Genomic DNA, 27,396 nt, shown 5'->3' on the forward strand with positions numbered 1-27,396 from the left:
CTCTCTTTCTCGTTGAGAGTAGCAACACCAACACAGCATACCAGCAACAACGGCAGCGCACTCGCAACAATTGAACGGACAATAAAATGGCGGAGGCTATTCCCATCTCTAGCCAGCAGGTCTCCGACAACGGCGAGGTGGAGCTGCAGTTCAAGGACATCCTCGGCCCCATTGGTTGCAAGACATGCAAGTACGAGAGGGTGCGCGAGCTCGGTTCCGGGTCTTTTGGCAAGGCGCTGCTGGTGCGTCGGGTATCGGATGGGCAGCTGCTCGTTGCCAAGCGCATGGACCTGGCGGCGATGTCAGAGAAGGACACGAAGTACGCGACGGCGGAGATTCAGTGTCTCGCCTCATGCGATCACTTCGCCATCATCAAGTACTACGAAGATTACGTGGCGGAGCCGCACATGCTCATCATCATGGAGTTCGCTGACGCCGGCGACCTGAACATGCAAATCAAGCAGCGCGCCAAGGCTGGGTTCATCTACTTCGAGGAGCACGAAGTCGGCTACACCTTTGTGCAGCTAGCCATGGCGGTGGACCACATTCACCGCCGCCGCATGCTGCACCGCGACATCAAAGGCGCCAATGTCATGCTCATGACAAACGGCGTCATCAAGCTTGGTGATTTTGGCTTCAGTCACCAGTACGAGAATACGGTCAGTGACCAGGTCGCGCAGACGTTTTGCGGCACGCCGTACTACCTCGCGCCGGAGCTGTGGAACCACCAACGGTACAGCAAGAAAGCGGACGTGTGGGCCATGGGCATCCTTCTCTTTGAGATGATGGCGCTGCGCCGTCCGTTTGTGGGGCAGGGCATGCGGGCGCTGTCGGAGGCGGTCATGAGCAACAGGCGCGACTGCGAGCTGCCACAGCAGTACAGCCGCTCACTTAAAGATTTGTGCAATATTATGCTGCGGACAGATCCGAATCAACGCCCCTCATGCGCGCAGCTCTTCAAGCTTCCACACATGATGAAACTGCTCTTGGACTTCGGGACGAGCGTCGACAACTCGCAGCTCGTGAGTGACGCCCTCAAGAAGAAGATCCACGCAAATATCTGTGAAATTCGTGACACAAGCGTGAATGACCCGGAGACGTTCACCTTTGTCGGCCATGTCGGCACCGTGAGCTCGTCCGTTTTCTACGAGGGCTACGTGCGTAAGGAGAGCGGCAAAACGTGGAAGGAGCGCTTTCTCGTGTTGCGTGACGGTGGCCTTGTGATCAGCCGCCACAAGGGCGACAAGGAGACGAAGCCGCTGCCCGTGACGTTCATCAACAGCGCCGTCTTTGTGCCGGAGCAGTCTGCCTGCTCGACTGGCGTCTTCGCGATCAACCTAGCAGACACGAAGACAATGTGGTTCCAGGCGCTGCCGCCGGAAACAGCGGAAATTTGGGTGCATAAGATTCAGCAGTCGATTGGTGTATCGTAGCCCGGCGAGGAAAGGACTCGATCGGTGCGACGCAACACCCACTAAACGACAAGGGCATGCGTCCAAACTGAATCGAGCAGCCCATCGGTATCGCATTTCAGCTGCCGAACAGAACGCTTGTTTCGCCGCGTTGGAGGAGCGCGCAGCCATCAGCGGCTGAGGCGACTTTTGTGTATTTTTTTTTGTGCATCTTTGTGTGCGCGCGCGTGCTCTCATTCGTACCCTGTACTAGTGTGCTTGGGTGGATTGGCGTGGTGATGCGTGGTGCTTGCGCACCCAACAACGATAAAAAAGCCGAAGAAGTGATGCAAAAGGATGCTCACCACACGAACAGACGCTTCACCGCTGCCAGTCACCACCACCAGCCACCAACCACCAACCACACGCCCACCCGTCCCACCTCCCTCTCTTAGGCATATTTGCTGTTTGGTTTTCACTGTACCTTGCCTGCTCCTCTCTCTCTCCTGCTCCGCGGAAGCGTCAAGATGTACGAAGGATATATGAGGAGGGGGTGGGGCGGGCGTAATGGGCAGTCGCACACCGACACCACCAAAGTGATGGAGGCGAATACGACACACGAAAAAAAAAAGGTGCGGGGAAGGTATGCTTCTTTTTCGCTTTTTTCGCCCGTTTTTTGACGTGCCTATTCTGCCGCACAGCATGGGCTGAACTCCGGTCAACCACCGCTCCTCAGAGGCCCCACACCTCGTGGTGCGTAGCAGCGGCAGCGCGCCGACGCAGCCATCTGAGCACAGGCCCTGCCTCAGCCTCTACCAGCCTCTTCTACGCACGCAGCCCCACAGGCGCTTCCGTTATGCCGGCGGCCACCCCTGGTGCATCCCCCCTCGGGGTGGCACTCAGGCGCCCCACACCAGTGGGCAGCGGGAGGGCCGGTGGTGGGACGCATTCGAGCCGCGCTGGCACTTTGCCCACCACACGGATGGTACAAGGGTGTCCACGGTCGCGGGTCGGTCCGATGCAACGCCATCCAAAAACTGGCCGCTGACATCAGTGGCGATGCATCGCTCGGACCCTTCCCCCATGTCGTGGGCGCCTGACCCTGTCACCACCAGAGTTGGCTCGGCGCTTGGAAGGGTTAGGAGGGAGCGGCTGCCTGGCTTCGCCGCCGAGTGGGGCTCTGGGCCACGGGATACCGCGCACTGAGGTGTCCCACACCATCAGGGGACGGCCAGAGAGGCGGGTGAGTGGAAGGCGCCAATTCGCGTAAAAAATGAGAGTTTGCTGCGCTTACTCGTCTTTGTGCCAGCGGTGACCACGTGCGGTTGTCTTCACAAGTCCTCAAGCTGCTCCTCCTTTTTGCTAAGGTTTTCTGCACTTGTTTTCGTTTCTCTTTCAGTTTATCAACTCCTCGTGCTGATTTCCTCTCTTCTTCTATACGTCTGCCTTTGCATGCTTCTCACAAGGTTTTTTCTTCCTGTTCGTCGGCGATCTGACCATCCACATGCGAGGGGTGCGATGGGGGCAATGTAGCCATTTCAACTCAGAATTTTTTCATGGATTTTATGCAGGCGCAAGTGTGCGGACGTACGTGTCAACTAGCACGACTTCGACCGTTATCTTTCTCTTCTCTCTTCCTCTCTTTCACAGCACACATACGTCTATGAGCACATACCCGCACCCCTTGCACCACTCACATGCATTACAAACAAAAAGAAACATGCGCTTGCTCGCTTTTTTCTTTCTGTGCTTGGATTGTGCTCGGCCTTCCATGCTCTACCTCTCATTGGCTTCTCTCTTTCTGGCGCCCTATGTGGCTTGCCGGATTTTTTTTTTTTGAGCTCCCTCCTCTCGAAGCTCTTGCAGTATGCGTCTCTGTGCTGCTGACGTTCGTGCGTGCTCGTGCGTCTCTCTTTCTAGGTGTCTTTGTCTGCAGCTTGATGCAGTTTGCCTTCTTCTTTCTTTCCTGTACTTAATGCGTGGCGTGTATCTTCCAGGACGATCCCTCGTTATGGCTGCGCGCAGCAAGGGAAAAAAAGGGGAGGAAGGGGCAGTGGTGGCGGTGGTGGCGACGCATGCGATTTCTGTCATCATCTTCACTTGAAGGCGAAAAAATGGAGACGTGTGCTTTGTTTTCCTTTCCAGCCCCCCCCTCCCCCTTTTTCCGGAAGCAGTGTCCCGTGCTATCACCTGTATAGGTGAGGACGGGCAGTGCGGTGGTGCAGAGTCCATGATAAGCGAGCGCAAAGATGGGTAATAAAGGATAGGGGCGATGGCTAAGTTCGGCGGGCACGGCTTGTGACATGTGAGAGGGCGAGAGGAAAGTGCGCATGTGAGTGTTGCATGGTGCCCACAGTTGCATGAGGCAGCCTGGAGTACCTTTAGGTGTTTATTTTATTTTTTGAGCGTTGTCCCCCCGCTGTTACACTTCGAGCCCTTTTCGCTCTTTTCCACATCCCTTCCCTATGATGGACGCTCATGTATTCTATTCGATGAGATGATCAGCAGGCGACTCTCTGAGCCCATACACGCGCGCTCATTGTAAGTCAAGCAGCGGCGACAGGAAGGGTGTCTAGATGATAATCTTCCTCGACATGTAGGGTTAGTTTCTTTCTTTTCCTTCTCCCTCTCTTCACAATCGCATGTGTGTGAGTACGCGTTTATGCCATACTTACAGACGATCAGACGGACAAGTGTGCACGGCACCCCTCTCTGCCCTCGCTGCATACGTGACGAAGAAGAACCAGCACCGTGTGTGTCTCTGCGTGCGAATGCGCGCATGCCTGTTTCTTGCGCTTCTTTCGTATTCCTTTAATGTCTTTTATTTAGCGCAATGCCCGTTTGCCCATGCTTATCTCGGCATCACCAGGGGCGTTGTGCTGCATGTCTCCATGTCTCCATGCTCTTTTTTTTTTCGTTTCTCCTCATGTTCTCATTGTCCGCTCACTTCACCGTTTCTTTTAGTTTTTTTTTTTTTGCTTTGCTGTTGTTTCTTCTTCACCTTCCTTTTTTCCTTTCTTCATCATCTATCTACACGTGTATATATATATGTATAGATGTTGCATTTTCGTGGTGTGGGTGGGGGTGGCCTCGTTTTCCTTGTCTTACGTGTCTTGGTCGTCTCACAAATTCCTTCGTTGCTTTTCGTGCGCCTCCTTTACCTGTTGCTGCTTTTCTTTGTATTTGCCTGCCCGCCTTTTTCCGCGCTGTTGATGGTGGTCTCGCTTCCCTCCGCCGCGATGGCGTTTTTCGGATCGCCCCATCCCTTAATGCAAGACCGTAACTATATAGGTGTGTGTGTGTGTCTGTGCCAATGCACGTTGGCCTTTGCATGCGCGTATCTGCTGCACCTTTCCTTTTTCGGACGTAACCCACACTGTGATGATGACGGGGAGGAGCGCGCCTCAGTGTGCGGTATCCCGTGGCCCAGAGCCCCACTCGGCGGCGAAGCCAGGCAGCCGCTCCCTCCTAACCCTTCCAAGCGCCGAGCCAACTCTGGTGGTGACAGGGTCAGGCGCCCACGACATGGGGGAAGGGTCCGAGCGATGCATCGCCACTGATGTCAGCGGCCAGTTTTTGGATGGCGTTGCATCGAACCGACCCGCGACCGTGGACACCCTTGTACCATCCGTGTGGTGGGCAAAGTGCCAGCGCGGCTCGAATGCGTCCCACCACCGGCCCTCCCGCTGCCCACTGGTGTGGGGCGCCTGAGTGCCACCCCGAGGGGGGATGCACCAGGGGTGGCCGCCGGCATAACGGAAGCGCCTGTGGGGCTGCGTGCGTAGAAGAGGCTGGTAGAGGCTGAGGCAGGGCCTGTGCTCAGATGGCTGCGTCGGCGCGCTGCCGCTGCTACGCACCACGAGGTGTGGGGCTGCTGACGGACTGTGGGTAGAGTGGAGATCAAATCATGCCGCGCGGCAGAGAAATGGGCGCGCTGCAGAGGAGCCAAGCATAGAAAAAAAAGAAAGCGCAACCCGCACATGCGTAAAAACGCAAACAAAAGCGGTGAAAAGTACGCAAGAGGTGTGCTTTCTTTTTTTTTTGTCTTTCCTCTTCTTTCTTTGCGCTGCTCGACCTTCTCGCTCTCTTGTCTTGCGGCTTTTAATCGTTTTCCGGTAACGCGCAGCTGTGCCTTGTGCGTGACGTTTCTCCGTATGCGTGCCCAGTACATCTCTCTCTCGGCTCCTGTTGGCCGTCTCAGCTCTCCCGAGCACTTCCCTTCTTTCTTCCTGTCCATGCGTGGCTTTGTGGTGCGCATCTTTCTTGCACCGTTTTGCGCCTCTCTGAGCTCTCTGCAGAGACATGTTTCCCACGAGCGCGGGTGCCCCCCTTTGTTTCTCACGCACTCGCACAAGAGACGCTGGGGCGTATGTCGCTCTCTCTGTCTCTCTTGCACGAGTGAAGCGACGCAGGCTTTGTGACGCGATGCACCTCTGTGAGCAATCTGCAGCTTGCCACGACGAAAGAAGGGAGAGAGGAAGGGAAGACGGGAGAGATTGTGGTGTCACGGGCGAGAGAGAGGAGACACCAAGGCACGCTGTGGACGCATCGTATTCGGAATCAAAAGCGCAGGCAACGCTGCAGCTGCAAGCACGTCTGTGTGTCTGTGTGTGTCGGAAGAGGGGGGATGGGGCACGTACACCAAGAGCGAAAGAGGAGATGCGGGCCGACTTTTCCCCCCTTCTTTTGGCAAAGAAAGAACAGGGAAGCGGGAGGCGGGAGGCGTGCCGTGCGAGTGGTGATGCTGTAAGGCCGTTTGTCCCTGCGGCTGATGTAAAGTGGCGCGGAGGAGGATGAAGAGGATGCCGCCATTGTATTCGTTTTCGACTCACCGCGTGCGTTCTCTCTCTCTCTCTCCCTCTCCTTCGCTCGCCCTCTCACCAGGGGTGGGGGAGGGGCGTGTGGTTGTTTGAGGGGGGAGGGTGCTGTTGCCGTTGTTGCTAGTCTGCTCGACACGGCGGGGTGACAGCGCAACCAAAACCCTGCGAAAGAAAAAGGAAATAGCACAGCTTGCTCTATCATCTGTTGACCGATGTAGAGATACGCGTCAGCGAGATGTGTTTTGCTTGTTCTTTGTTATGTTTAGGGCGCCACGGATATGAAGCACTTCGAGAGTCAGCATGATGAGAAGACAAGGCCAACCCACAAGAGTGTAGACTCTGATCAGCTGAGATACTCACCTGGGCGCTCGTGCCAGTGGCTTGTTGACGACCAATAAGAGCATTTCCACGTAGGCGGGGGCGCCTTGGAGGAGGGCCATACTTGTGTGCGTGCGTGCGTGAAGGGAAAGGTGCTGCTCTCTTTCTGTTGCTTCGACAACACCCGTCTTCTCCCTGCAACACGTACTTTGGACCGCACGGTCATGTCGCGCGGCTGCCAGACCGGCCTCGCTCTCCCCTCTGTTGTGAGTGGCTTCTGCCCATCATGAAGGTGCTTCGGGCTCTTCAGATGCCTGCACCCGGGCGTGTCCTCGGCTTGCGGGGCTCATGTCTTCCGCCCATGGGTTCTAGCCCTCTTTCCCCCTCCCTCTAAACGGTCCAAGCAGTCTGCACCGCCTCGCACTTCTCTTTCTTGCCTCGACTCATCTCTCCTTTTTTTTCAAAATGTTGTCTTTGATCTGCGGCTCTGCCAGGAGGGACTCCAACTGCGCTAGAGGGAGTCGCGTGAGTGAAATGGTGTCCGCGGCCGACGATATTCAGCGTACTTGATGCACGAAGCTTCTCGGCACACACAGCTACGAATTCGACAACTCATCTCTTACTCGCGAGCTGCTTAGAAGAAGCTGAACAGGAAGGAAGGAAGCAGGAAAAGGACACCTATGCTGCTCCCTGGTAGCTGCGGCAGCGACGGCGGCGCTGCAATCGCAGAGAGCCGCGCCGAGGTGTGTCGTTGCCGCACCACCACCACCACGCCGACCATCAGCTCATCCGCCACGAGGTCAAGCTTTTCACACACACAGCCATCTTACGACGCCTCCTTTGCCTTCACCCTCGTCTCAGCCGACGATGTTTCTTTTCATTGTTGTGTCACAGCGTACATGTGCGCCCACTCACTGTACCTTCGAAGTGCTCGAGATGTCGGCGCGTCGGAGGGGTCAGTGCCCGTTGGCTCCGCTCAAGCCGTGCGCGATTACATTGCCTACCTTCAGTACAGCGACCTTCGCAAGCAGCTCGCTGCGGAGCTGGCAAGACCCACTGCCGCGACGGGCGCTACGGCCACGGGGGCTCCTCTACCGCCAGTGGCTTCTTTGGTCGGAGTTCCGCCGCCGGAGCATGGCCTGCGAGGAGATGGAGCACGAAAAGTATGCGATACGGCGCAGTCGTGGCTGTTCCCATGGGATGAGGATGAAATAGGCCGTGACGGCGCTCATGGCTACGCTGCACAACCCCTCGACTGCGATCGTGCTTACACGCTTCACGCTAACCGGCTGCGGCACTGGCTCACCGCGGCGGAACTGGCCTCTTTTCGCGGGGAGACTGCTCTGGAGGATGCAGCACTTGCACGGACGGGCGGTGGCCGTCGCGGTCGGTCACCTATGGCGGCGGCAGCCTCGCCAGTGCCTGCAACGACGAGCGCGTCGATGCTTCCGTTCTTTGCCGCTGATCTTCCGCTGGAGCCGCCTCCTACAGCCGTGAACTCAGCGGACGCACCAGAGAGCGCGCACCAGCCGACCCACTCGCCGCAGAGTTTTATTGCCACGTCATCGTCTTCGTCGTCCGCCTCTTCCACCTCTCTTACGTCTTCCGTGTCAACAGCGTCTCTGGAGGCGCATGAGAGCGCGGCGCGAGCTACCAGCGGCGTTGATGGCGGCCCCCACGACCGGCGCCAACGGACATACCTTGGCGAGGAGCTCGGTTACGGTGAGTTCGTGGCCTTGGGTGACCCGGAGGGCCTGTTTTTCATCGAGCACGTTCTGTTGGCACACGAAACGACGCAGGGGGCGACCGCTGCGTCGACAGCGGGGGCGCGGTGGGCGAGTGACAACTCAGACAAGGTGACCGGGGACAGAGAGCAGGGTTTGACATCGCAGAGCTCACAAGGGGTCCGCTCCGCTCCAGAAGCGTCACGGAAGACTGCCGCAAGCACGGCGGCGGCCTCTGCGGCACCGCTTCCGTCGCATGCTGACCCGATCGTCACATTAACAGCGCGTCAGCAGTGCCGCCTGCTGGAGCTCATCTCTGTTGCCGATTTTATGGGCACCCAGTCGCTGGTGGAGCTCTGTGCGACGTACCTGGCAGCATGGTTGATGAACCGCACGGACGAAGAAATCGTTCAGTCCTTCCTCACGACGGCAGGCCCGAGTAGTGCTGCAGCCGGTGCGGGTGCGTCCTCTGCGCCAACTTCATTCAAGGTCACGGGCGCCGCTTCCTTCAACGAGCTTTGGATAGCGCCGTTGCTGGGAGACGACGTCGCGCCCGGCAAGTCTGGCGAGGCTACCAACATGCCGCTTCCGTCTGCAGGTGTCACAGCCACGTCTGGGGTGGTCAAGCCACGCATGGAGGCGGCGACAGCTGCTGCGGTGACGAAGCGGAACGCCGCCATGCCAAAACGAGCGGGCAAACTAAAGGGCAACCATGCCGGCTCAACAGACGCAACCGCTGCGGGGCCTTTGAAGTACGCTGGAGGCGATAGAGGCCCCACCACTGCGTCAGCCGCCGTTGAACCTGCACACGCGCCTCTCCTGCTGACAGATGATCAACGACTAGTGCTCCTGCGGCAGATGAAGCGCAACAACTCCATTATCGTGTCACCTTATTGACCCTAACAACGGCGCGCGGCTGACGACGCTAGGGATGGTGCTTCGCCGTCGCCATGGCCGTACTCAGTGCCACTGTGGCCGTTGCTGCTCTCTCTCTCTTCATCGTTTGTGTTGGCTGCAGGCAACACAGCTTTGAAAGCAAGCGACGGAAACCCTGCGCATCTGAGTGGTGGGAAGGTGCATAGGCAAGCGGCTGCGAGCGAAGTTTCCGCGCCGGAGCCTTTCCAGCCTCTCTCCTACCTCCGCGCGCCACCTTTCTCCCTCTTCGCCTTCGACCTCGTTGTCTGCGATTGTCATGGGCGCTTGCCCTAATTTTTTTTGTGTTTGTTTTGGTTCTACTTGCACCCCGCTCTTCTGATAGCACACGCTCTGCCCATAACCCGGGCTGTTAGGCTGCTCACTGCCTGAGATGACAAAAAACGAAAACGTCTCCCCCCTCTTCTTCTTCCTCCGCAACGAAGACCGACACAGCCAAGCAGCAAGGGACTGAGGTGTGCTCGGCTGCTCGCCTTTCGTGTGCTGCGATCGTGTGGTCAGCTGGTCTGATGAGGTATATATGTGTATATAGTTTCAACGACAGAATCGCACCTTCGGCGCTGGTGCAAAGCCGACACAGTCATCCCCACCTCGTGTGAACGGCAGCCAAGGACACTTCAAGGAAAAGGAGGAGGGGCATACCTTGGTGCTTGTTTCGCAATGCAGATATGTATCTATATCTTTATATATATATGCGCTAAAGAAAACCCTCCTCCTCTGCCACCCCCCCTCCACCCCCTCTGTGTCTGTGTATGTTGCACGGGATGGTTTGCGCCTGGTTTCCGTTGGCCGTCATCTCTGTTGCTCCCTTATTCCCCATCTCCCTGCATACATGCTCCCTTCTGTCGTCCATCTCTCGTCTTCATAGTCAGCATCTCTCTCTCTCTCTCTCAGCGTGTGAGGTGAGAGGGCGATCTTTTTTTTTCACAGGTGCCGCTGCAGTGTTTGCCGCTGCTTCACCCTTTCACTCTTTCTCTCCTTCTGCGAGGTTCGTTGCGTGCACCTCCTCCCCCGCCCGTCAGACGCCATGCTCGTTCGCGGCTCCTTCACGCTAGAGAAGGCGGAAAGCGCCTGCCAATGGTACTACCGAATCGGCTTCTTTGCTCTGCCTTGGCTGTGGGCCGTTGTCTGGCTATTCTTCCGCCACTACGAGGACGAGAGCGAGTTGATTCGCTGGTATGTGGAGCGGGCGAAGCGTTACAGCGTATCAGGCGGCGCCGTGTTCGTGATCGTGTCCGTTGTCTTCCTCTTTGTCATCCCCCCGACGAGCCCGATCTGGGTGATCGCGCCCTTCCAGGACACCTTCCAGTGGGGATACTTTGCAGTGAACGCGTCAGAGGCGGCGGGCGCGGAGAACGCCGGCTCCAGCGGCTGAGGCAGTGCGCCTTTTCTCTGCAGGGGGGGGGGCTCGCCGCGAAACGTACATAAGCAGCGCAACTGCGGTCTACTGCTTCACAGCGAGATTCTGGGAGCGGCGCATGCCTTGCACGCTTACACTCTCGTGAGCCGGAGAACTGCGCCTGCTTTTAGATGCCTCCGCCGCTGCCGCGACTGCTGCTACTCGACATATGTGTGTTCCCGACTCTCTGCTGCGCTCAACTATCTTTTTTGTTTCATCGCCTCTCCGTCAATGGCTGCGCCGACGCGAAAAAGGGACGCACGCACGACGGCTACGATGCCGCTTGGCTCGTTGGTTTTTTATTTTCGGAGAATCGAAGGAAGACGGGGTTAGGGGAAGTCAGTGCTGCTCTCTTTTCGTCGATGCTCGTTGTGCGTTTTTGTGCATGTCCGTGCTTCGTCTGTCCTCCTCGCCTCGCTTTAGGTTGTGTGAGTGGACGCGCAGCCAGTGCCGCAAAACAAACGCGAATGACGGTGTCGCTCATTATTCTGCAACAGATGTACGGTTGTGTCGGCACGCGCGTGTGGGGAAACGAAAAAAAAAGGCCTTCGCGGGCTGATGCCCCGCAGCAGCGCCTCTTCCCTTGTGCCAACTATCTAATTCTTCCAGTGGCCCCTTGCATGTACGATGTGGGCACGCGAGGAGGGAGAAATAGGGCGTAGAAGGTTCAGCGGGCCTCGGTTGTGGTCCCTCTCTGAGGGGCCCGAGAGGGGTTGGGGGTTGGGCTGCGTTGGGCATTAAAAAAACGGATGATCTCTTCCAAGCCCCCCTTTTTGCGCTTCTTCCACATCTTGCTCACGCCCTCTAGGGTCAGCTCGTCCTTGCTTCCCAGCCGCCATGCCGTCCTTGTTGTCGCTCCACCACTGCTTCTCCCCCTTCCCGACCCTTCGCAGTCCCGTGCATTTTCTGTGCGACCAGTGGTCTCCTCACACCGCCGTGACATCTGTACCCGATTTGGACGGTACTGAACTCATACATAAGCGCGTTTACTGCTGTCCGACGGTGTCGATTCTATGACGAATATGTTGACACATCTACGCATATACAACCACAGCTCACCCTCCTCTGTTGCACTACGGCTATGCCTGGCAACGGGGCTGGCGGAACACTGTTTGACGCGGTTCAGCCCACTGCGATTTCACTGCACACGACACGGGCTGGGTCCCAGATGACGCTTAGTACCACCGCAACGCGGCAAAAAGCAGATAAACAGTAGGTGAGATGCACATTTTTGTCGGATCGCCGACGCGATGCATCGTGAGCGAGTATGGCCGGGATCATGGCTGCAAGTCTCTCCGGCATAGCGCCAGCTCATACCTATCCGCCGACACAGACTGAGCCAGCCGTGCCCGAGAGCAGGCTGTGCAGGCTGCTTGGCTTCCCCACAAAGAGCGGAAGGGGGGGCACTGGGCCCTGTGTGATACGGCGGTGAGGTGGTGGGCATTCGGTACACGCACACACACACACGAGATATCAACAACCTAGCGACTGCCGCGATGCCACTACCATCCCCCTTCTCGGTTTTCACTTCCCTATCTAGGGTGGGCGTAGCTCAACAAGTTGCGTTCTTGCCGCGCGTTCTCGGCCCGCTGCCTCTACTGTTGGCGCGCTTCAGTTGTCTGCGCCCGTCCCTCGCCACGCCCCTGTCACCGCTCACCTCCCATCTTTCACATCATTTCTATTCTTTTCTCCCCCTCTCCATCCTTCTACGTGTTTTCCATACCGCTTCGTTTTGCGGAGCTTTCTGCCACGTGCGGGAGGCTCGACCAGCATGCAAGCGCGCGTATCCACCCACCTAGAGACACACACACACACACAGAAGCCTATAAAAGCGCAGAGGCCCACAACGCCTATCTTTGCATAGAGACGTTCCACCGTGAGCGTTTCTTCACCTTGGCTATCCCTCCCCTCTCTACGCATCTCTGCGTGAGCGTGTGCCGGCTAGAGCTGCCGCTGTACTTGGGCTGTTGCTCTTGTCCTTGCTGACGCACTCGCGTGCGCGTGGTGTCGTCTTTCTCCCAGGACTCCCCCTTTTTGTTTTCCTGTTTATCTTTTTCCACTGCCGTCTCTCTGCTTCTCGGACGATTTCAGCTCTTTGGCATCGTTTGCTCAGCAGCAACGCGTCTACTCATTCCTTGTTGTAGCACTTGCCTCTCTGTCTGACTGTTGTTCGCGACGCATCTTATCCTCTCCTCCCCTCTCCTCGTCTCTCGTGGCCTCCCTTATCCTCATCCCTCGTGCGCTTGTTTCGGGTATCTTGGTTGTGTCTGCGTGCACTTTTCTTAGTGCGTCGCTTGTTTCTCTGCTTATTTCCTCCCTTCTCACCACACACACACACACACACACACACACCACATATTTCCGTGTGTTGCCTCCGCTATCAATCTCCCTACCCCCTCCGCCCATCAGCCCGGCTCCACTGCTCCTGCTCGGACTTGCTTCGTCCAGCTTCTTGAAGCTCTTCTACCCATCCTAAATTCTTGTCGTTGCTGGAGAGGGGATTCTTTTGCGTTTTCGACGCAACACGCACACGACGACATCACCGAAAAAGCTTACAGGGCTCGCCCCCTTCCTTCCGGCTCGTTCCCGTGCAGTTTCCCCTGCCTCAATGCCGTCCTCCTTCCCTGCTGAGGCGTCCATGTGGATGCAGAACGCCGTTCACCTCGATACGGACCACAAATACGTGGAGGCGGAGGAGTGCTACACGAAGGCCATTTTTTTGTTTCGGCAGGCCCTCTCGGACCCGAACATGGCGGACACCGAGCGACAGAAGCTCTTGAGCTACATGAGTGATGTAGCCAAGCGCATACAGCGGCTGCGCGCGCTGAACCGCACTTCCCAGAGTGCGAACTCGCCTGAGCCTAGCGTTTCTCCGTCCGGCCCGTTGGGACGCCGTGCCTCGGCTAGGCAGGCAAGCGAGCACACGCCTCCTCGTGGCTCCGACGCCGCCGCGACGGCCTTCGGCGCGCGGAACCCACGCGGTAAGGACGGCAAAAAGGCACCAGCAGGCGTCGAAAACGACTTGAAAGTGCTGGACGCCATTCAAGTCAATCAAACCGATCCATTTCAGGCCAGCAACTCCAGCCCCAGCCCCTCCGCCGCGTCGTCAATGTCGGGCAAGCGCGCGTTGCCGGTGGCTTCTCCGACCCCTTCACCCCCGTCAGCGCCGCCATGTAAGCCAACCTGCGGCAGCGACGGCGTGCCAGATGGTGGCAAGCCAGGCGGCAGCTCCGCGGAACCGCCCGCGTTGCCGACTCCGCCACCACCTGGCTCCTCGCAGCGGCTGTTCGGCGTCGCGTCTCACTTTGCCCCTCGTACATCCGAGATGGTTTACAAGGCGATTGGGATCGCGATTCAGCTTAGCCAGCAAGGGGAGCTCAAGCGGGCGGTAGATGTGCTGCAGCACGCCTACTCGCGGGGCAGCCGTGAGCGCAATAACCCTGGCAATTTCAAGGAGATTGGCGAGACACTGAAGCTAATGCGCCAGAAGTACTACGCAAAACATCTGCCACGCTTCCTGCAGGACAACCCGATCCTGCCGAGCGAGATGGAGCTGCTGCGCAAGAGCGGCATCACAAGCACGATCCTGCTCCCGCTCTGGGACGATGTGCATGAGGGCTACGGAGCTGAGAACATCTTCATGCCCTGCGAGGGAGTTTGGGAGGACGCTTTCACACCAAAGCTGTGCCAGAGGCAAATCAGCTCCGGCGCCGTCCTCATGCACTTTTCCGGATACCGGCAGGCGGGGCTTGACTACACCATTGTGCGCGAGGCGGATCCACTGCACATTCGGCAGAGCGTCGTCGGCGACTGCTCACTCGTCTGCAGTCTCATGATCTGCGCCAGCTATCAGAAGCGCTTCCCTAACGCGAAGATTATCAGCAACGTCATCTACCCTCAAGACCGCGACGGCAACCCAATCTTGAACCCGAAGGGCAAGTACTGTGTAAAGATGCTCATCAACGGTATTACTCGCATGGTCACGGTGGACGATCGGCTGCCGGTGAACCCTCAGTCGAGGCGCTTCCTCTGCACGAGCAGCACGGATCCGAGCGAGCTGTGGGTATCCATTATGGAAAAGGCGTTCGTCAAGGTGTGCGGCGGCAGCTACAACTTCCCCGGCAGCGTCAGCTACGCCGACCTGTACAAGCTAAGCGGGTGGCTGCCAGACTCGACGGCGTTCGGCAAGCCCGAGTTCGACCGCGAGTTCCAGTGGCGGCGGCTTTATCAAAACTTCAAGGCTGGTGCTCTGCTCTTCACAGTCAGCACCCCTGTGGAGATGCCAGCAGCGGACGAAGCGCTCGGGCTCGCCGCAGGGCACGCGTATGCGGTGCTGGATATGCAGGAGGTGGGCAAGGAGCGCGTCATGCTGCTGCGCAACCCGTGGGGGAAGCAGGAGTGGAACGGCAAGTACGGCCGCCGCGACACCAGCGAGGCAAGCGTCGCCGTCCGCGCCGCCTTTGATCTGAAACGCGAGGAGGAGGACATGGGTGTCTTCTGCATCGCCTACGATGATGTGGTGCGCTGCTTCGACAACTGCAGTCTGAGCTGGAACCCATACATGCTGTACCGCACCCCGGAGGGTCGGCCGCGCCGACCGGTGCGCATCGCGTGCCACGGCGCGTTCGACTACACCCTCAGCACGGCGCTGTCGCCGCAGCTGCACATTGGTGTCGTCGACGCGCCGAAGCGGACGCGCATGCACCTGATCTTGTCTCGCCACATCACCGACGTCTCGGAGTTTGGCCGGCAGTACGAGAAGGACGACGACACGACACCGTACCTGGCCTTGAAGGTGTACGACGTGACCGACTACCCGTCTGTAGCGCAGCACCTTGGTGGCCATTGCTCGCTGGAGATGTGCTACTGCCGCCGCCTCGCCTCGAATTCGGACTTTAAGAATAGCATTGAGCCCCTCAACGACGTCATCTACCGCGCCTCGTCTGCGCGCACCTTCAGCTTCGACTGTCCTGCCGGCTCGAGCAATCTGGTGGTGGTCGTGTCGCGGACTGCCTCAAAGGCGCGGCAGCCTTTCAACTTTACGGTGACCCTGCACACGGAGCTGGAGCAGATGCGGCTGCCGCGGCTGCAGGGCAACTACGGCAGCGGCGCCGAGGACAAGAACTCCCTCCTGGCAAGCGCCAACGCCAACGCCGGGAACCCGTGCGCTGGAGTGTACATGCACATGATACCGACCTCCTCGCTCAAGTTCACGACGCGGCTGTCCGGCGCGTGGGTGAAGGGCAAGACTTGCGGCGGCCGCACCGACGCCGCCACGTATGTCTTCAACCCGCAGTACCGCCTGCACCTGGACCAGCCCTCGCACGTGTCGCTGAGGCTGGCTGTGGCAGGATGCGAGGTGCCGTGCTCGATTCAGATGATCAAGCCGATGTCGTCCAACAAATACGAGGAGAACGGCGGCAGCGGTGGAATCAAGCGCAAGATGACTGACTTCGACGGCCGTGTCGGTAACGGTGCCAAGGCGGGCGAGCTTGTTCTCGAGAGCGCCCGCTACGCCTTTGGTGGGGCCGTTCTAGATAGCGCGCTGCCGTTCTGCGTCTGCTACGACCGCTACCGCGCCCTCGGCAAGCTGCATTGGAGGGAAGCGAAGAAGGTGCTGGTGAACGTGACCGCCCCGAACCGGACGCCTGAGTCCTTCATCGTCTACGACCTCGGGGACACCGACACCGTGGCGGTGCTTCTCCTGAATGCTATCAAGAAGGGCTGCGCTGCCTCCCCACGTGACGCGCACTTTAGCGTGAACGGGAAGCCGATCACGCTCGAGGCCACCATCGCGTCGCTCTTCCAGCTCGCATCCTCCCTCGGCGGCGAGTCCCTCGCCTCTGGCGGGGATGGCGCGACAACCGCGAAGTCTGTCACAGTAGCCCTCGCCCTGGACGGCAAGGCGGCGTCGATCGAGTCTGCCTCGAGCCCACCTGTGAGGAAGCTGAAGGAAGTCATGAACGACATAGTGTCTGATGTGCTCAAGTGCTCGTCGCAGTTCAGCAGCTACGTGCCACGCTTGACGCATCTTGCCAGGCAGGCAAACAGCGCGCTGACCGGTGCCAGCGATGCGGACGTGCGAGCGTACATTCTCGAGCTCGCCGCTTACCTTGCTGACTACGTGAAGCGGTGTGCCAGCGCGGTGCGGTCGGCGCAGACGCCGCAGGCGCTGCTTCCGCTGCTTCCTGCCGGCGACTACACGGTCATTCCATCTTTGTGGGAGAAGGGTAAGCCGGGCAGCTTTGAGCTGACGGTGGAGACGTCACAGCCACATAAGACGTCGGCGATTCCGAAGGAGGGACACAACATGCAAGAGACGCTTGTGCGCGGCGCACTACGCCCCGTCGCGGTTTGCCTGGGCACGTCACTGATGAAGCCGAGAGCAGTGCTCAGCATGAGGGATCCGTTCTTTGAGAACAGCAAGGTGCAGGTGCTGTGCCCCGCCCGCTCCGTCTTCATGAGTCGTCTCTTTGTCCTGGTTGACATGGTGGATGCGGAGGCGAAGGGCCAGCCGGCCAAGGCCCCCGCCACGAATCTGAGCCTCTTCCGTGTGCACAACGCGTCATCGATGGAGCTGGTGTGCGCTTCAGACGAGTACTCCCATGGCGGTGTGTCAACCCCACCTGTAGAGCTGGAGGCGAAGACGCAGTATCTGCTCGTGGTGAGCGCAAAGGAGAGCGTGGCTGACAAGTTCCTCCTCCGCATCTATACCAGCGGCAGCTGCACCGCTCAGCTGGCGAGCTGAACGAGACCGGCGCCAGGAGCGGGCGATGAGGGTGGGAGAGCAGCGGAGATGAAGGAAGAATCGAGCGCCTGCGTGCATCCATCACTGCGCCAAGTCAGACTTACGAATATGCATAGTCGCACTCCTCGCGTACCTTTCGGGAGCGCTTTATACACTGTCTCATCTTTTTCTTTCACATGTCTCTGCGCCTGCCGCAGATTTACGCATCCTCTGCGCCGCTCATCTCGTCCTCCCTCCTTGCCGATGCCGTATTTGCACTTCACTGCTGTGCGAAGCGCCGGCTGGTGTGCTCTGATGGGCTCATCTTTTCTTTTTTCGTTTTTTTTCCACGTTTGACAGTGCCGCGCTTTCCTCTTCCGTGTCTGAGCCGCACAAGAACGCCTCGTTACGATTCGTTTGCTGATGCCGTTCTGTTTTTTTTTTTCTTCCTTCCACGTTATATATGTGTGCTCATGACATGTGCATCGTGCGGATGTGTGCAAGCGGGCAAACTAACACCGCACAGAAAAAAAAAACGATGATAGCGTGGGCATGGGAATCACCGTTGAATTGTGCAACCTGATGCGGCCGCGGTCGTTGCACACGATCTGCATGCTCCCGCACGCGCTGACGAATGTGCACTGATTCTATGCGCGTCCGGGTGTATTGGTGTTTGTGAAGGAAGCCTTTTCGTTTAATCTTCTTTTTTTTTCGTTCATTTTCGCGCATTGGGTGGTCTCTGTAGAAAGGGCGTTAGATGCCATGTATGCTGCCGCCGTCCTCATAACGCTTTTCCGTTTTCCAGCTCGGCTAGAGGTATAGATGTTCGGTGTTCATCCGCGCCTGTACATCTTACGGTATAAGGTGTACCCAAGAAGGGTGAGCGACGTCGCATTTCGCTTCTCCTCTCCTCCCTCTTGTCCTTCCCTTCCGCAGCCGGCCAGTGGGATGAGCTCCACCCCCCCTCCCAAAGCACTGAAAGAATAATAATAATAAGTCGACATTCCCAGCAGGAGCCGACCCGTACCTCCCACATCGTGTGCGCCAAGCTGGCGTCCCCCTCGCACACACGCGTGCCGGACCTGGCCCAGGTGACGTTGTAGTGCGAACATGCACGCGTTCTCCACCTGCGCATGAGCTCGCCCTGAATAAAAAAACGCCTCCGCTCTGCACTTCGCAAACTTTGGCGAGGCCTACGTGGCCCTCCGATCAGGACGGCATCACAGAGGTGTCGTGGGGGGGGTACCCCCATCGGGAAGACTCCGATGGGTCGCGTTGCTGCACCTGCAACGCAACCATCATACACATCTCTCGCGAAATGACGTAGATCTCGCCGGGGCGTGCGTGACGCTGCACGAAGAGGGCGAGCACAGGAAACTCGCATCCGCTCAGGAATTCCGCTCTGTCTTGGAAGAGGTGTGAGTTTGAGATGGCCGACTCGCGTGTACCCCCACAGCAGCCCCAGTGATTGCCTTCCCGCCTCAAACACGGTGGCCACCGCCTTACGGAGCTGCCGCGCCCACAATGCGACGCCTACACGGCACAGGGCGCACCGATGGCGCCCGCATCCCCGCAGGGTGACCGTGAGCAGAGGGAAGCAGCCGAAGGAGAGCACGCATGTGCTCCCCACGCCTCGAATACGCGCCATCTTGCTCCCGTGCAGGTTACCCGGCTCTCACAGCCTGACGAGGAGGAGGGGCCATCCTGCGCGTCCTACAAGCCGTGCCCGAAACCAGCCCATGGACGCCTACCAGTGGCCAAAGAAGAGCGGAGGGAGCCCCCTTGCACGCGGCACAGAGGAAAGCGATGCACCTTGCCGATCTGTGTGGCGAGATGAGAAGCGAGAACCAGCAACGGATGCGGTGCATGGAAAGTACCCCCGACCAGTGCCCCCGCGCGTTCCCAGAAAGCGTCACTCCTCCGCCGCCGGTGACAGACGCGGATGTCGAGGCCCCTCCCCTCAGTGGCAGCAATCGTTATGGTGTGCCCAGCGCAGCACCAACCCCTCTCCTTGAATGGGCCCCCACCGTCGTGGAAGAGAAGAAAGGACGTATCGGACGGCGGCACCTTCATTCTCTGGCCGCGACAAGTCAACAGCTGGCCAGATGAGCAGCGTTACAACGCGGAGGTGGGTCTGGATGCGCAGCCACGGGAGAACTCGTGCTCGACGACTGTGTGTGTGTGTGGGGAGGGTGGCAGGTCTGGCAAAGTCATCTTTTCCAGGTGCGTCTTTCCGTGCATCTGCGGCCGCTCTTGAGTCTGCGAACCAGGGACCGCTCCGTGCATCAGCGAAGAGCGCACCCGAATGAGCTTGGCTGTTGGCCCAGAGGATGACGTGGGTGGCAACAGCAACATCGGCCTGCCATCCTATGTGTGCCGCGCGACCCGCCTCCGAAATTCACGTGAAGGTCTGCATCGACAGCATCCAACGGACGGGTGGTCGACAGGCGGTGGAGACAGCTCTGCAGGGGCCCCGAATCGCCGCGGAAAAGCTTAGCGCCACCTCGAATGACGACGAGACCTGCACCTGCAACATGTCTGCGTTGGCTGGCGTGGCGCTTGACCACAACTTGGGAACGGTCTGCGGTGGAAAACAGACGTGCACCCAGCTGAGCACCGATTCGTTCAAGCAGCTGACAAGGAGGAAGAGCTGGGATGGCTCATGGGTCGGCTTTGGTGTGCCGCCCGAGTCGTGCACATGCCCCCTCACAAATTTTGTCTTTTCCTCGCGGCGACGCGCCGGCTCTGCTCGAAAACGGTCACGAGGCCTCCACTGTGGTTCCTCGTGGGCGGATCTGCCTCAGAGCGCCCAAAGCGAACTCCGCTTGTGGCGCCAACGAGCAGCACCGAATATAAACCACGTTGCGCCGCACGTCTTTCGGCGTCTGCCGCAGAGCACGGCCTTCACATAGGCTGCAACTCCAGGAGGACGGTGAGGGGGAGGGTGCGCAGTACGCATGCATCCGCATACGAGGCAGATGGTCGTCACCGGTAGCCTCTGAGGGGAAGGGGAGGGGCGCCAGGCGCAAATAGCATCAACTCGGCTGGGCTCTGCGCGGTTTGCTGTGCCTTGTAGGCATAAACAACATTTCCAAAGAAAGCGAAGAACAGCAGCAGCACCACACCTTCCCAAAGACAGCACGCCGGTCCTCTCTGCCCTCCGTAAAGGCTGCGCACGCGGCCATGCGATTCATGCTGCAATGCATGCACGGAAAACTTTTTTTCCCATACGCGGCCACTTCTGAAAAACAGCAAATCCGCCGCTAATCCTGCAGGCCGCCGGAACCGCGACCCTGCGTACCACGCGTGACGGGGTCTACCTAGCAACATGGCAAAGAGCACGACGTGATGGATGAGGGCGGGAGGGAGGGGGTGGACCCTGCACTGCCCGTAGAGGTCATCAAAACGCGATAAACAGCGACGCTGTGAAAACGGAATGCAGAGGTCGGCCACCCCCCACACGGCCTACTGAACTGCATCGAACACGTTTGATGGCACCGTTCATGACCGGCTAGACAACGGGGGATGGAACCCCTCAAATCTATGACTTCCTTATCTTTCCTCTCTCCATGATCTCAGATTGGCGAGGGCGCGAAGTACCTATCCGTGTGCGCGTGTGTATCTTTACCGACACTTGGGTGTTCGGATGCTCGAGCGAGCGTGAGTCGTTGCGAGCGCTGCGGTGCCAGCGTCGACAGAGCATCTCTGCTGCTGATCCCGTGGAAGAGCGAACTGCGCGTCGTGTCGCCACTGTGCCCATGAACAAAAGGAAGAGCAGAACGCGACAACAGCAAAAAAAAAGCAGATTGGGCGAAGCGATTGTGGATGCAGTGTAGTGAGTGGGAGACCTGGAGACTGGCGGTGGGCTCTATCTTGTTGCAGCTCCAGCTCGTCTCGTGGCGCGAGAGCCCCGCCGTCTTGTGCTGTCGTCGTCTATGCACACACGTGCGAGCAGTGTGCATAAGCATGTATGCGCACGTGGACGCCACGCCGATCCTCTGCGCTCGCGCCTTTATGATTTGAGTCGCCAAGACCGAGGAGGCCAATGGGGCCAGCTTCCGGCTTGCGCCGCAGTGGAGGTGACAGCACGGATCAGTCGCAGCCCGAAACGAGGGCCACGTTTGCTTTCTACACGCGATGCACAAGAGTTGACACGACTGCCTGTCTTCAAGGATTCGGCACTTCTTTCTTCTCCATCATTCTCTCTACCTGTGGTCCTATGGCCCTAGGCACGCGCAAAAAATCGAATCGTGCGCGCACACAAAGGCCGCCACTCTACGGCGTGGCTGCCTTTCCTTTCTCCTCGCCCCCTCCCCCTGTGTCTTCTGCGCAAGTTTCTCTCGAGGGCAGCTCACGCACTCGCTCTCCGTCCGACTGAAGTCCCTCATCGGTCATACGCAGACGTCCGTCAACTGCTCCATCGTTTTCCTGCGTTTCTAGTAACTCGCATATCTGATTGCGCTTTTTTTTTTCTGTGCGCTTGTGTGTGTGTGCTGTGAGGCTGCACTTGCACGAGAGAGGTGTTTGGCGGCACGACACAAACCCACGCATCCCACTTGCGACACCACAGCGTTGCTGCCATTATTCCGAGCAGCAACAACAGAATCGACGGGTCTGCCTGTTTTTTTTTTCTTTTGGAAGGCAGCGGTGCTAATCAGCAATATGCCCAAAAGGCTGACCGCTCGCCAGTACACTCAGGTGCGTTGTCTGCTCATTGCTGCACACATCACCACCTTCGTTTTATCTCTTGGCATGCTCGTTGTCGCCATGTTGAAGCGGTCCCGCTACCTGGGCTACTTCAGGATCGTGACTGAGCCGGACAGGGACGTGAACATCTCCAGCGGCCTCATGGTTGCGAGCGGCGCCGTCGCGCTCGTTCAGCCATTGCTCTTTTTCGGCATACATGTTGCGTACCCCCTTGTCCGTCAGCGGCAGTGGGCCGTGCAGTATGATCGCATGCTACGCAGCGCGGGGGCTGGCCAACAGGAACAGCAGGCGCAGCAGCGAACTTATGCCTTACACGCGGAATCTCCAGGTCACCAGAGTGCTCCGATTGATTTCATGCGCACGCCGGTTCTCACCGTTCACGACTCGCACTTGCACCCCCCCCCCCCTAAGCAGGATGCACATCGAAGCGGAGGGGGCGCCACAGGGCAAAGCGGGCGCTGTCACAGAGGCTTCTGCCGCTACCGCTACTGCTTCGGCTGCCGCGGCGGCTGCGCCCGACACCTCCTCCTCGACGCCAGGACTAGGGCCTCCACAACCGGGATATCCCCTGTCGCTAGAGGCGTCGTCGGGCCCGCCGCTGCCGCAAGGTGCCCGCTTTTTTCACACACCACCGCAAAACGCGCGGGTGGCGCCGAGGGACAGTTGTGTGACGGTGGCACACAGAGCAACATCCCGCCTTTTCTCATTTCAGTCCATTTCGGAGACGGAGGCAGATGCGAACAATGCAATGACGTCGCTCTCTCTCTCGCCAAGTGTCAAGAAAGAGGCTCAGGAACTGGGAAGCAAGACGCCTGCGGCTGCCGCGGTGCCGTCGGCGCGTCGCCTCACCAGTGGCCACCCGCCCTTCTACGTTTGCACGACCCCTTCCAGCGTTAAGGCTGGTGAAGCGGTCGCGTCTCGCGACAGATACGATGACGCGACGGCCGTGGTCGCCACGGCAGCATCAAACACAGGCGACGCTGGCGTCGGTGAAGCCATCCCTGCTGTGTCTGACTCGACTCCCCCGCCGCACTCGTACGTGACTCGCGCAATGGTGAGGTCGCCGGGCAGCATTGCCATATATGGGTCCGATGGCACGGCATCGAGGCGTCCGCGTCGACGATCGCCGGACACAGAGGCACAGCGCACATTGGACGCGCTAGACGACGTTGATAGCAGCACCCTCGCTGCTGTCACGGAAGCCGCACAAAATGATGCGGCATTCCGACCCAATGCCTCTCAGGCCCAGAGCGCGACCAACCCGTTCAACGCCCTGTCGACAGCGTTTGCCAGCTCTTCGGTGCCGTCGCTGACGCCGCCGCTTCTGTTGATGCGTCCTAGCGACGCTCGTGACACCACCAGTACCCAGCAGGCCTGCACAGACGCCTCCTCCGTCGCGTCGTCGAGGCGCTCAGCTGTGGCGGCCCCTACGCTGACGTCCACGGCGGCGGTGCCGCGTGCCGCTTCGGCCCGAGAGAGAGAAGTCGGGGTACTGTCCAGTGAGGAGGTGCAGCCGCCAAAGGCGTCTAGCAAGGAAGCGTCGCAGCACGGCCAGCGTCACCTCAGCTGCTCAGGCGACTTTTCACAGCGCAGCGCTGCATCGGCGTTTTTGCGATCACTGGCGTGGCTCATACCCACCCGCTTCACGGCGGAGGCGTCGCCATCGCAAAGTCATCCGGCGAGGCGGCCGTCCACCTCACTCCTAAGCGCCTCCGTTCGGCCTTTGCCGCCCGCGCTTCTTCACATGTACTTCAAGTCGGAAACGATGTTCCGCTCGCTGCTCAGCGCCTACTACATCTTCGCGGGCGCCGGAATCCTTTTCATGTACTTCTTTGGCATGCTCTGGTTGGTACGTAGAGAGCTGCAAGGGCTGGACAGTCTCGTGTCAATGGCAGAAGGGTGGAGTAACGTCTTCATTTATCAAAACGTGACTTCTGCTGTCGACGCTGCCTTGTGCAGCGTGGAGTTGGACCGTAGATGCAGCGGTGGGATGAGTCTCTGCAATGCGACGGCGTATGCCAGCGCCGAGGCGGCACACAACCTCAGCTGCCCCTTCTGCGAGGCATCGCAGCAAAGGTTGATCAGCACATTCACGCAGCTGTGCTCGATAGCGTACGATCCTAGCGTGCGGTTCACGAGGGCTTTCCTCATCCTTCTCACGCTCTCCGTTATTGCCAGTCTGGTATCTCTCTGCGTTGCGGTTTTCAGCTGCGGCACAGGTGTTCTGGCGAGTGTCGGCTACGCGTCTCTTTCGAAACGGGAGGAGGCGCAGGCGATGCTGGAAACAGGCGGCTTCTTCTCTACCGAGAACGCACAAGGAGTGCACGCCTCGTACCCACCGACGCGCTCCTCATCACCGCTGTTCCACGCGGCTGCTGCTGATGAAATATCGTCACCAACAACGCCAATGGCCGTGGCGCCCTCTCGCGAGCGACTTATGCACACATTCGAAGGTCTGCATGCTCCGTCGGCTGCACTGCTGCCACCGTCGTCGGTTGTCATGGCGGAGATGTCCAGCAGCGGCGGTCTGGTGGTGCCGCCGATGAGCATGAAGGGAAAAGCGTCGTTGCCTCGCATGAATGCGGTGTGAAAGGTGTCGGCGCACTCCATGGTGAACGGCGCAGACGACGCGAGCAGCCGGACGCAGACCCTCAACAGCAACCTAGTGGCATCTACGAAATAGAAGGCGGAGACGAGGGGAGAAAGGGGACAGTGCGGATGCGCCCCCTGCATGTACTATGCTCACCCTTTGCAGCTGCCGCACCCTTCAAGGCCTATGCGCTCTGTGCTGGGGTGGTTAGCCCCTCCCTCTCTAGTCGCTCTCCTGCACTCTATTGTACTCTACCTCACTGACCACCACCTTCACCCGCTGTACCGTTTCGCTCCTCCGCTTGCCCCCTGCAGCTCTTCGCATGCTCCTTCTTTGGAGCCTTCGAGCTTGTGCTTCCCAGCGGATGCGCGTCTTGTTCTCTGCCTCGTGTGCTATCTTGTGGTCATTCTCTGCGCGCCTCCTCGTCGTCTTCCTCCCCTTTCTCCTCTATGTCTTTGACCTTTTATTAATATTATTATTATTATTTTTTTTTCCCACCGTGCTTGCGCGTGCTGCCGCCACCATGGAACTTCTTCTTTCTGCAGTTCATGTCTTCTCCCTCTCCCTTTTTGGCGTGTGGGGGTGAGTTGGTGCGCATGGCTGTTGTGGCTTGTTTCGGGATCTCTTGGTGTCTCCTTGAAGTTGGACACGCTGTAGCTATTTATTCATTTTTTATCCCGCGCGTGCGCGCGCGCTCTCTTTTCCGCCCGTTCTGCTCAGCGGTGGGAGCGTTTGCGTGGGTGTCCTTCGTGTGTGTCTGCTCAGGCTTCTGCACACTTACCGGCGCACCGATCAGCTTTAGAGGTGACCAACTTCACGCCGGCGTCCCCGTCGCGCCTCTGCCGCACCCAGCTCCCTCCCTCCTCCCCATCTAGCTTGGCCCAAAAGCACAAGCAAGGCAAGGCAAGGCACCCGCGGCATGTGCTGCTGCTCTCCTCGGTACTTTCTCTGTTTCTTTTCTCTCTAGCTCGCTTCACGACGCACTAACAGCTGTGCGCATGCGACCGACGTGAATAGGTAGCGCACATACATGTGCCCGTGTACATGAGAGTGTCTCCGAGCACATGCACTCCCACTAAACGAGTGGATCGTGTGTGTGCGTGGAAGGGGGGGGGAGGTGCGGCAGCTCATTTATCTTCCCACCCGTTCACAGTTGACTCTCTCTTGCTGCCCACCACTTCCACCTCACCACCCCCCTTCTCTGCACCTCTTGAAAAAACGGACGCAGCTCTCCCCTTCTTGATCCTTGTTGCTGTTCTTGGGAGGGTGGAGGAGGACGACGAAAAACAAAGAAAACGAAAAAAACAAAAAAAAACGGGCCATCATCTGTCTCTCTGTCTCTCATGTATATCTGCATCGCCGCCATGCTGCATCGCTTTCTTCTGGCCTCCTCCCTCTTCTTCTGACCCTTTCGCTTTTTGTTTGTTATTGCTTTACGCCTTTTTGAATATATTTGTTTTGTGTGCATGCTTGTCTGGGCGCGTGTGTTTTTAATTTTCTTCTTTTTGTCTCCCGCTGGCCTCATGAGGTGATGTGCATTCAGTTACCTTCTTGACGGATGATAGCAAACTATGGAAGACGAAGCATATTGTTCTCAGAGAAGGTATCACGTGCTGCTATCCCACTTCTCTTCTCTATACAAAGACATCTACTTTTGTTTTTCCTTCTTTCCTTCATTCGCGTTATCTGGTTTCTTGTCACATAGGCACACGCACACGCACACACACACACACACACACAAAACGTGCTGTCTTCTCTTTCCTCTTTACCGCATAACGTAGTAGATTCATAGGAAGGAGGCGGAGAAGGGGCATGTGTGCGCGTGCGTGGGCTCTGCACCTATATCCTATTGCCACGCGTTAAATGCGCGGGGCGAGGACATGGGAAGACTGCACAGGCACGCGCACAAAACGGCTACAAGCTCTCAGAACATGATGTACTTCCATTGTATCTTGCACCATTTTTTTCACCCGCTCAGGTATATATCTTTCTTTTCCTTTTGGTGCCGTGTGCTCTCGTGTTTCTTTTTTTTTGTTTGGTGGCTCGCACTTCCTCTCACCACATCCGAAGCGGCCGAAAGAGGCGGTGCGTACATTTCATTCCACGCCCATGGGTACAGCGCAAACGAGGCGGCTGCCCTCCTCCCCCCTGTTTGCAGCTATCCCGCTGAACGTGAAGCAATGCGACTGGGGCCGACTCTGCGGCGAGGACGAATGGGGTGAGCCAAGACACAGAAAGGCAGGTGCTGCTGCGACGGACTCGCTTTCCCTCCTCAAGGCGCTCAGCACGGGCCCTGCAATTGTGGAGGATGGCATGCTGCGATGTATATGGGCACATGTGCTGGCGCTTCCAGCCTGTCGCGTGCGCCTCTCATTTCGGTCTGTCTGTGGTGATTGCGACTTGGTGCACTACGGCGAAGTGGTCAAGACTGCGAAGTCGGCAGTGCCAGAGGCTCCGACGACAGCTGCGCGGATCGCGGACTTGGCCATCGGCCTCAGACGCCAGGCCGACATCCCCTGCAACCGCGCTACATGATGCGACATGCAGCCACAAGAGCTCCTTGGCGGCGGCTGTCTCATACCAGAAGAACAAGGATGCTGAGCCTACGAGCCGACAGGAGACCGTGCTTGCCCAGTCCCGCGCGGGCACCTGCCCGCACTTTGGATCCCTGCAGCGGCGGGTGGCTGGCAGTGACAAGATGGAGTGCAGCTGGTGTGCTGCCTATCATTGAGCAATCATAGTGGCGCCCCCCCACCAGTGCTTTCCTATGAGGGCGTCCGACCCCGC

General features: G+C 58.4%; 5 protein-coding genes across 5 annotated transcripts; all 5 read left to right on the plus strand.

The window, feature by feature from the left end:
* Window positions 1-86: 86 nt before the first annotated feature.
* On the plus strand, window positions 87-1,433 carry LINJ_33_2100 (putative serine/threonine-protein kinase a; the record flags this gene model as incomplete). The annotated part of the gene is made up of 1 exon (XM_001468242.1): window positions 87-1,433. The coding sequence occupies one exon, from the start codon at window positions 87-89 to the stop codon at window positions 1,431-1,433; it is 1,347 nt and encodes a 448-aa protein (XP_001468279.1).
* Window positions 1,434-7,209: 5,776 nt separating this feature from the next.
* LINJ_33_2110 (conserved hypothetical protein) lies at window positions 7,210-9,150 on the plus strand (the record flags this gene model as incomplete). The annotated part of the gene is made up of 1 exon (XM_001468243.1): window positions 7,210-9,150. One exon carries the CDS (start codon window positions 7,210-7,212, stop codon window positions 9,148-9,150), a length of 1,941 nt encoding a protein of 646 aa, XP_001468280.1.
* A 1,063-nt stretch (window positions 9,151-10,213) lies between these two features.
* On the plus strand, window positions 10,214-10,561 carry LINJ_33_2120 (conserved hypothetical protein; the record flags this gene model as incomplete). The annotated part of the gene is made up of 1 exon (XM_001468244.1): window positions 10,214-10,561. One exon carries the CDS (start codon window positions 10,214-10,216, stop codon window positions 10,559-10,561), a length of 348 nt encoding a protein of 115 aa, XP_001468281.1.
* A 2,632-nt stretch (window positions 10,562-13,193) lies between these two features.
* On the plus strand, window positions 13,194-17,333 carry LINJ_33_2130 (calpain protease-like protein; the record flags this gene model as incomplete). The annotated part of the gene is made up of 1 exon (XM_001468245.2): window positions 13,194-17,333. The coding sequence occupies one exon, from the start codon at window positions 13,194-13,196 to the stop codon at window positions 17,331-17,333; it is 4,140 nt and encodes a 1,379-aa protein (XP_001468282.2).
* Window positions 17,334-22,215: 4,882 nt separating this feature from the next.
* LINJ_33_2140 (hypothetical protein, unknown function) lies at window positions 22,216-24,609 on the plus strand (the record flags this gene model as incomplete). The annotated part of the gene is made up of 1 exon (XM_001468246.1): window positions 22,216-24,609. The coding sequence occupies one exon, from the start codon at window positions 22,216-22,218 to the stop codon at window positions 24,607-24,609; it is 2,394 nt and encodes a 797-aa protein (XP_001468283.1).
* Between the last annotated feature and the right edge of the window lie 2,787 nt (window positions 24,610-27,396).

This window comes from Leishmania infantum, chromosome 33 (assembly GCF_000002875.2).
Source record: "Leishmania infantum JPCM5 genome chromosome 33".
NCBI lineage: Eukaryota > Euglenozoa > Kinetoplastea > Trypanosomatida > Trypanosomatidae > Leishmania > Leishmania infantum.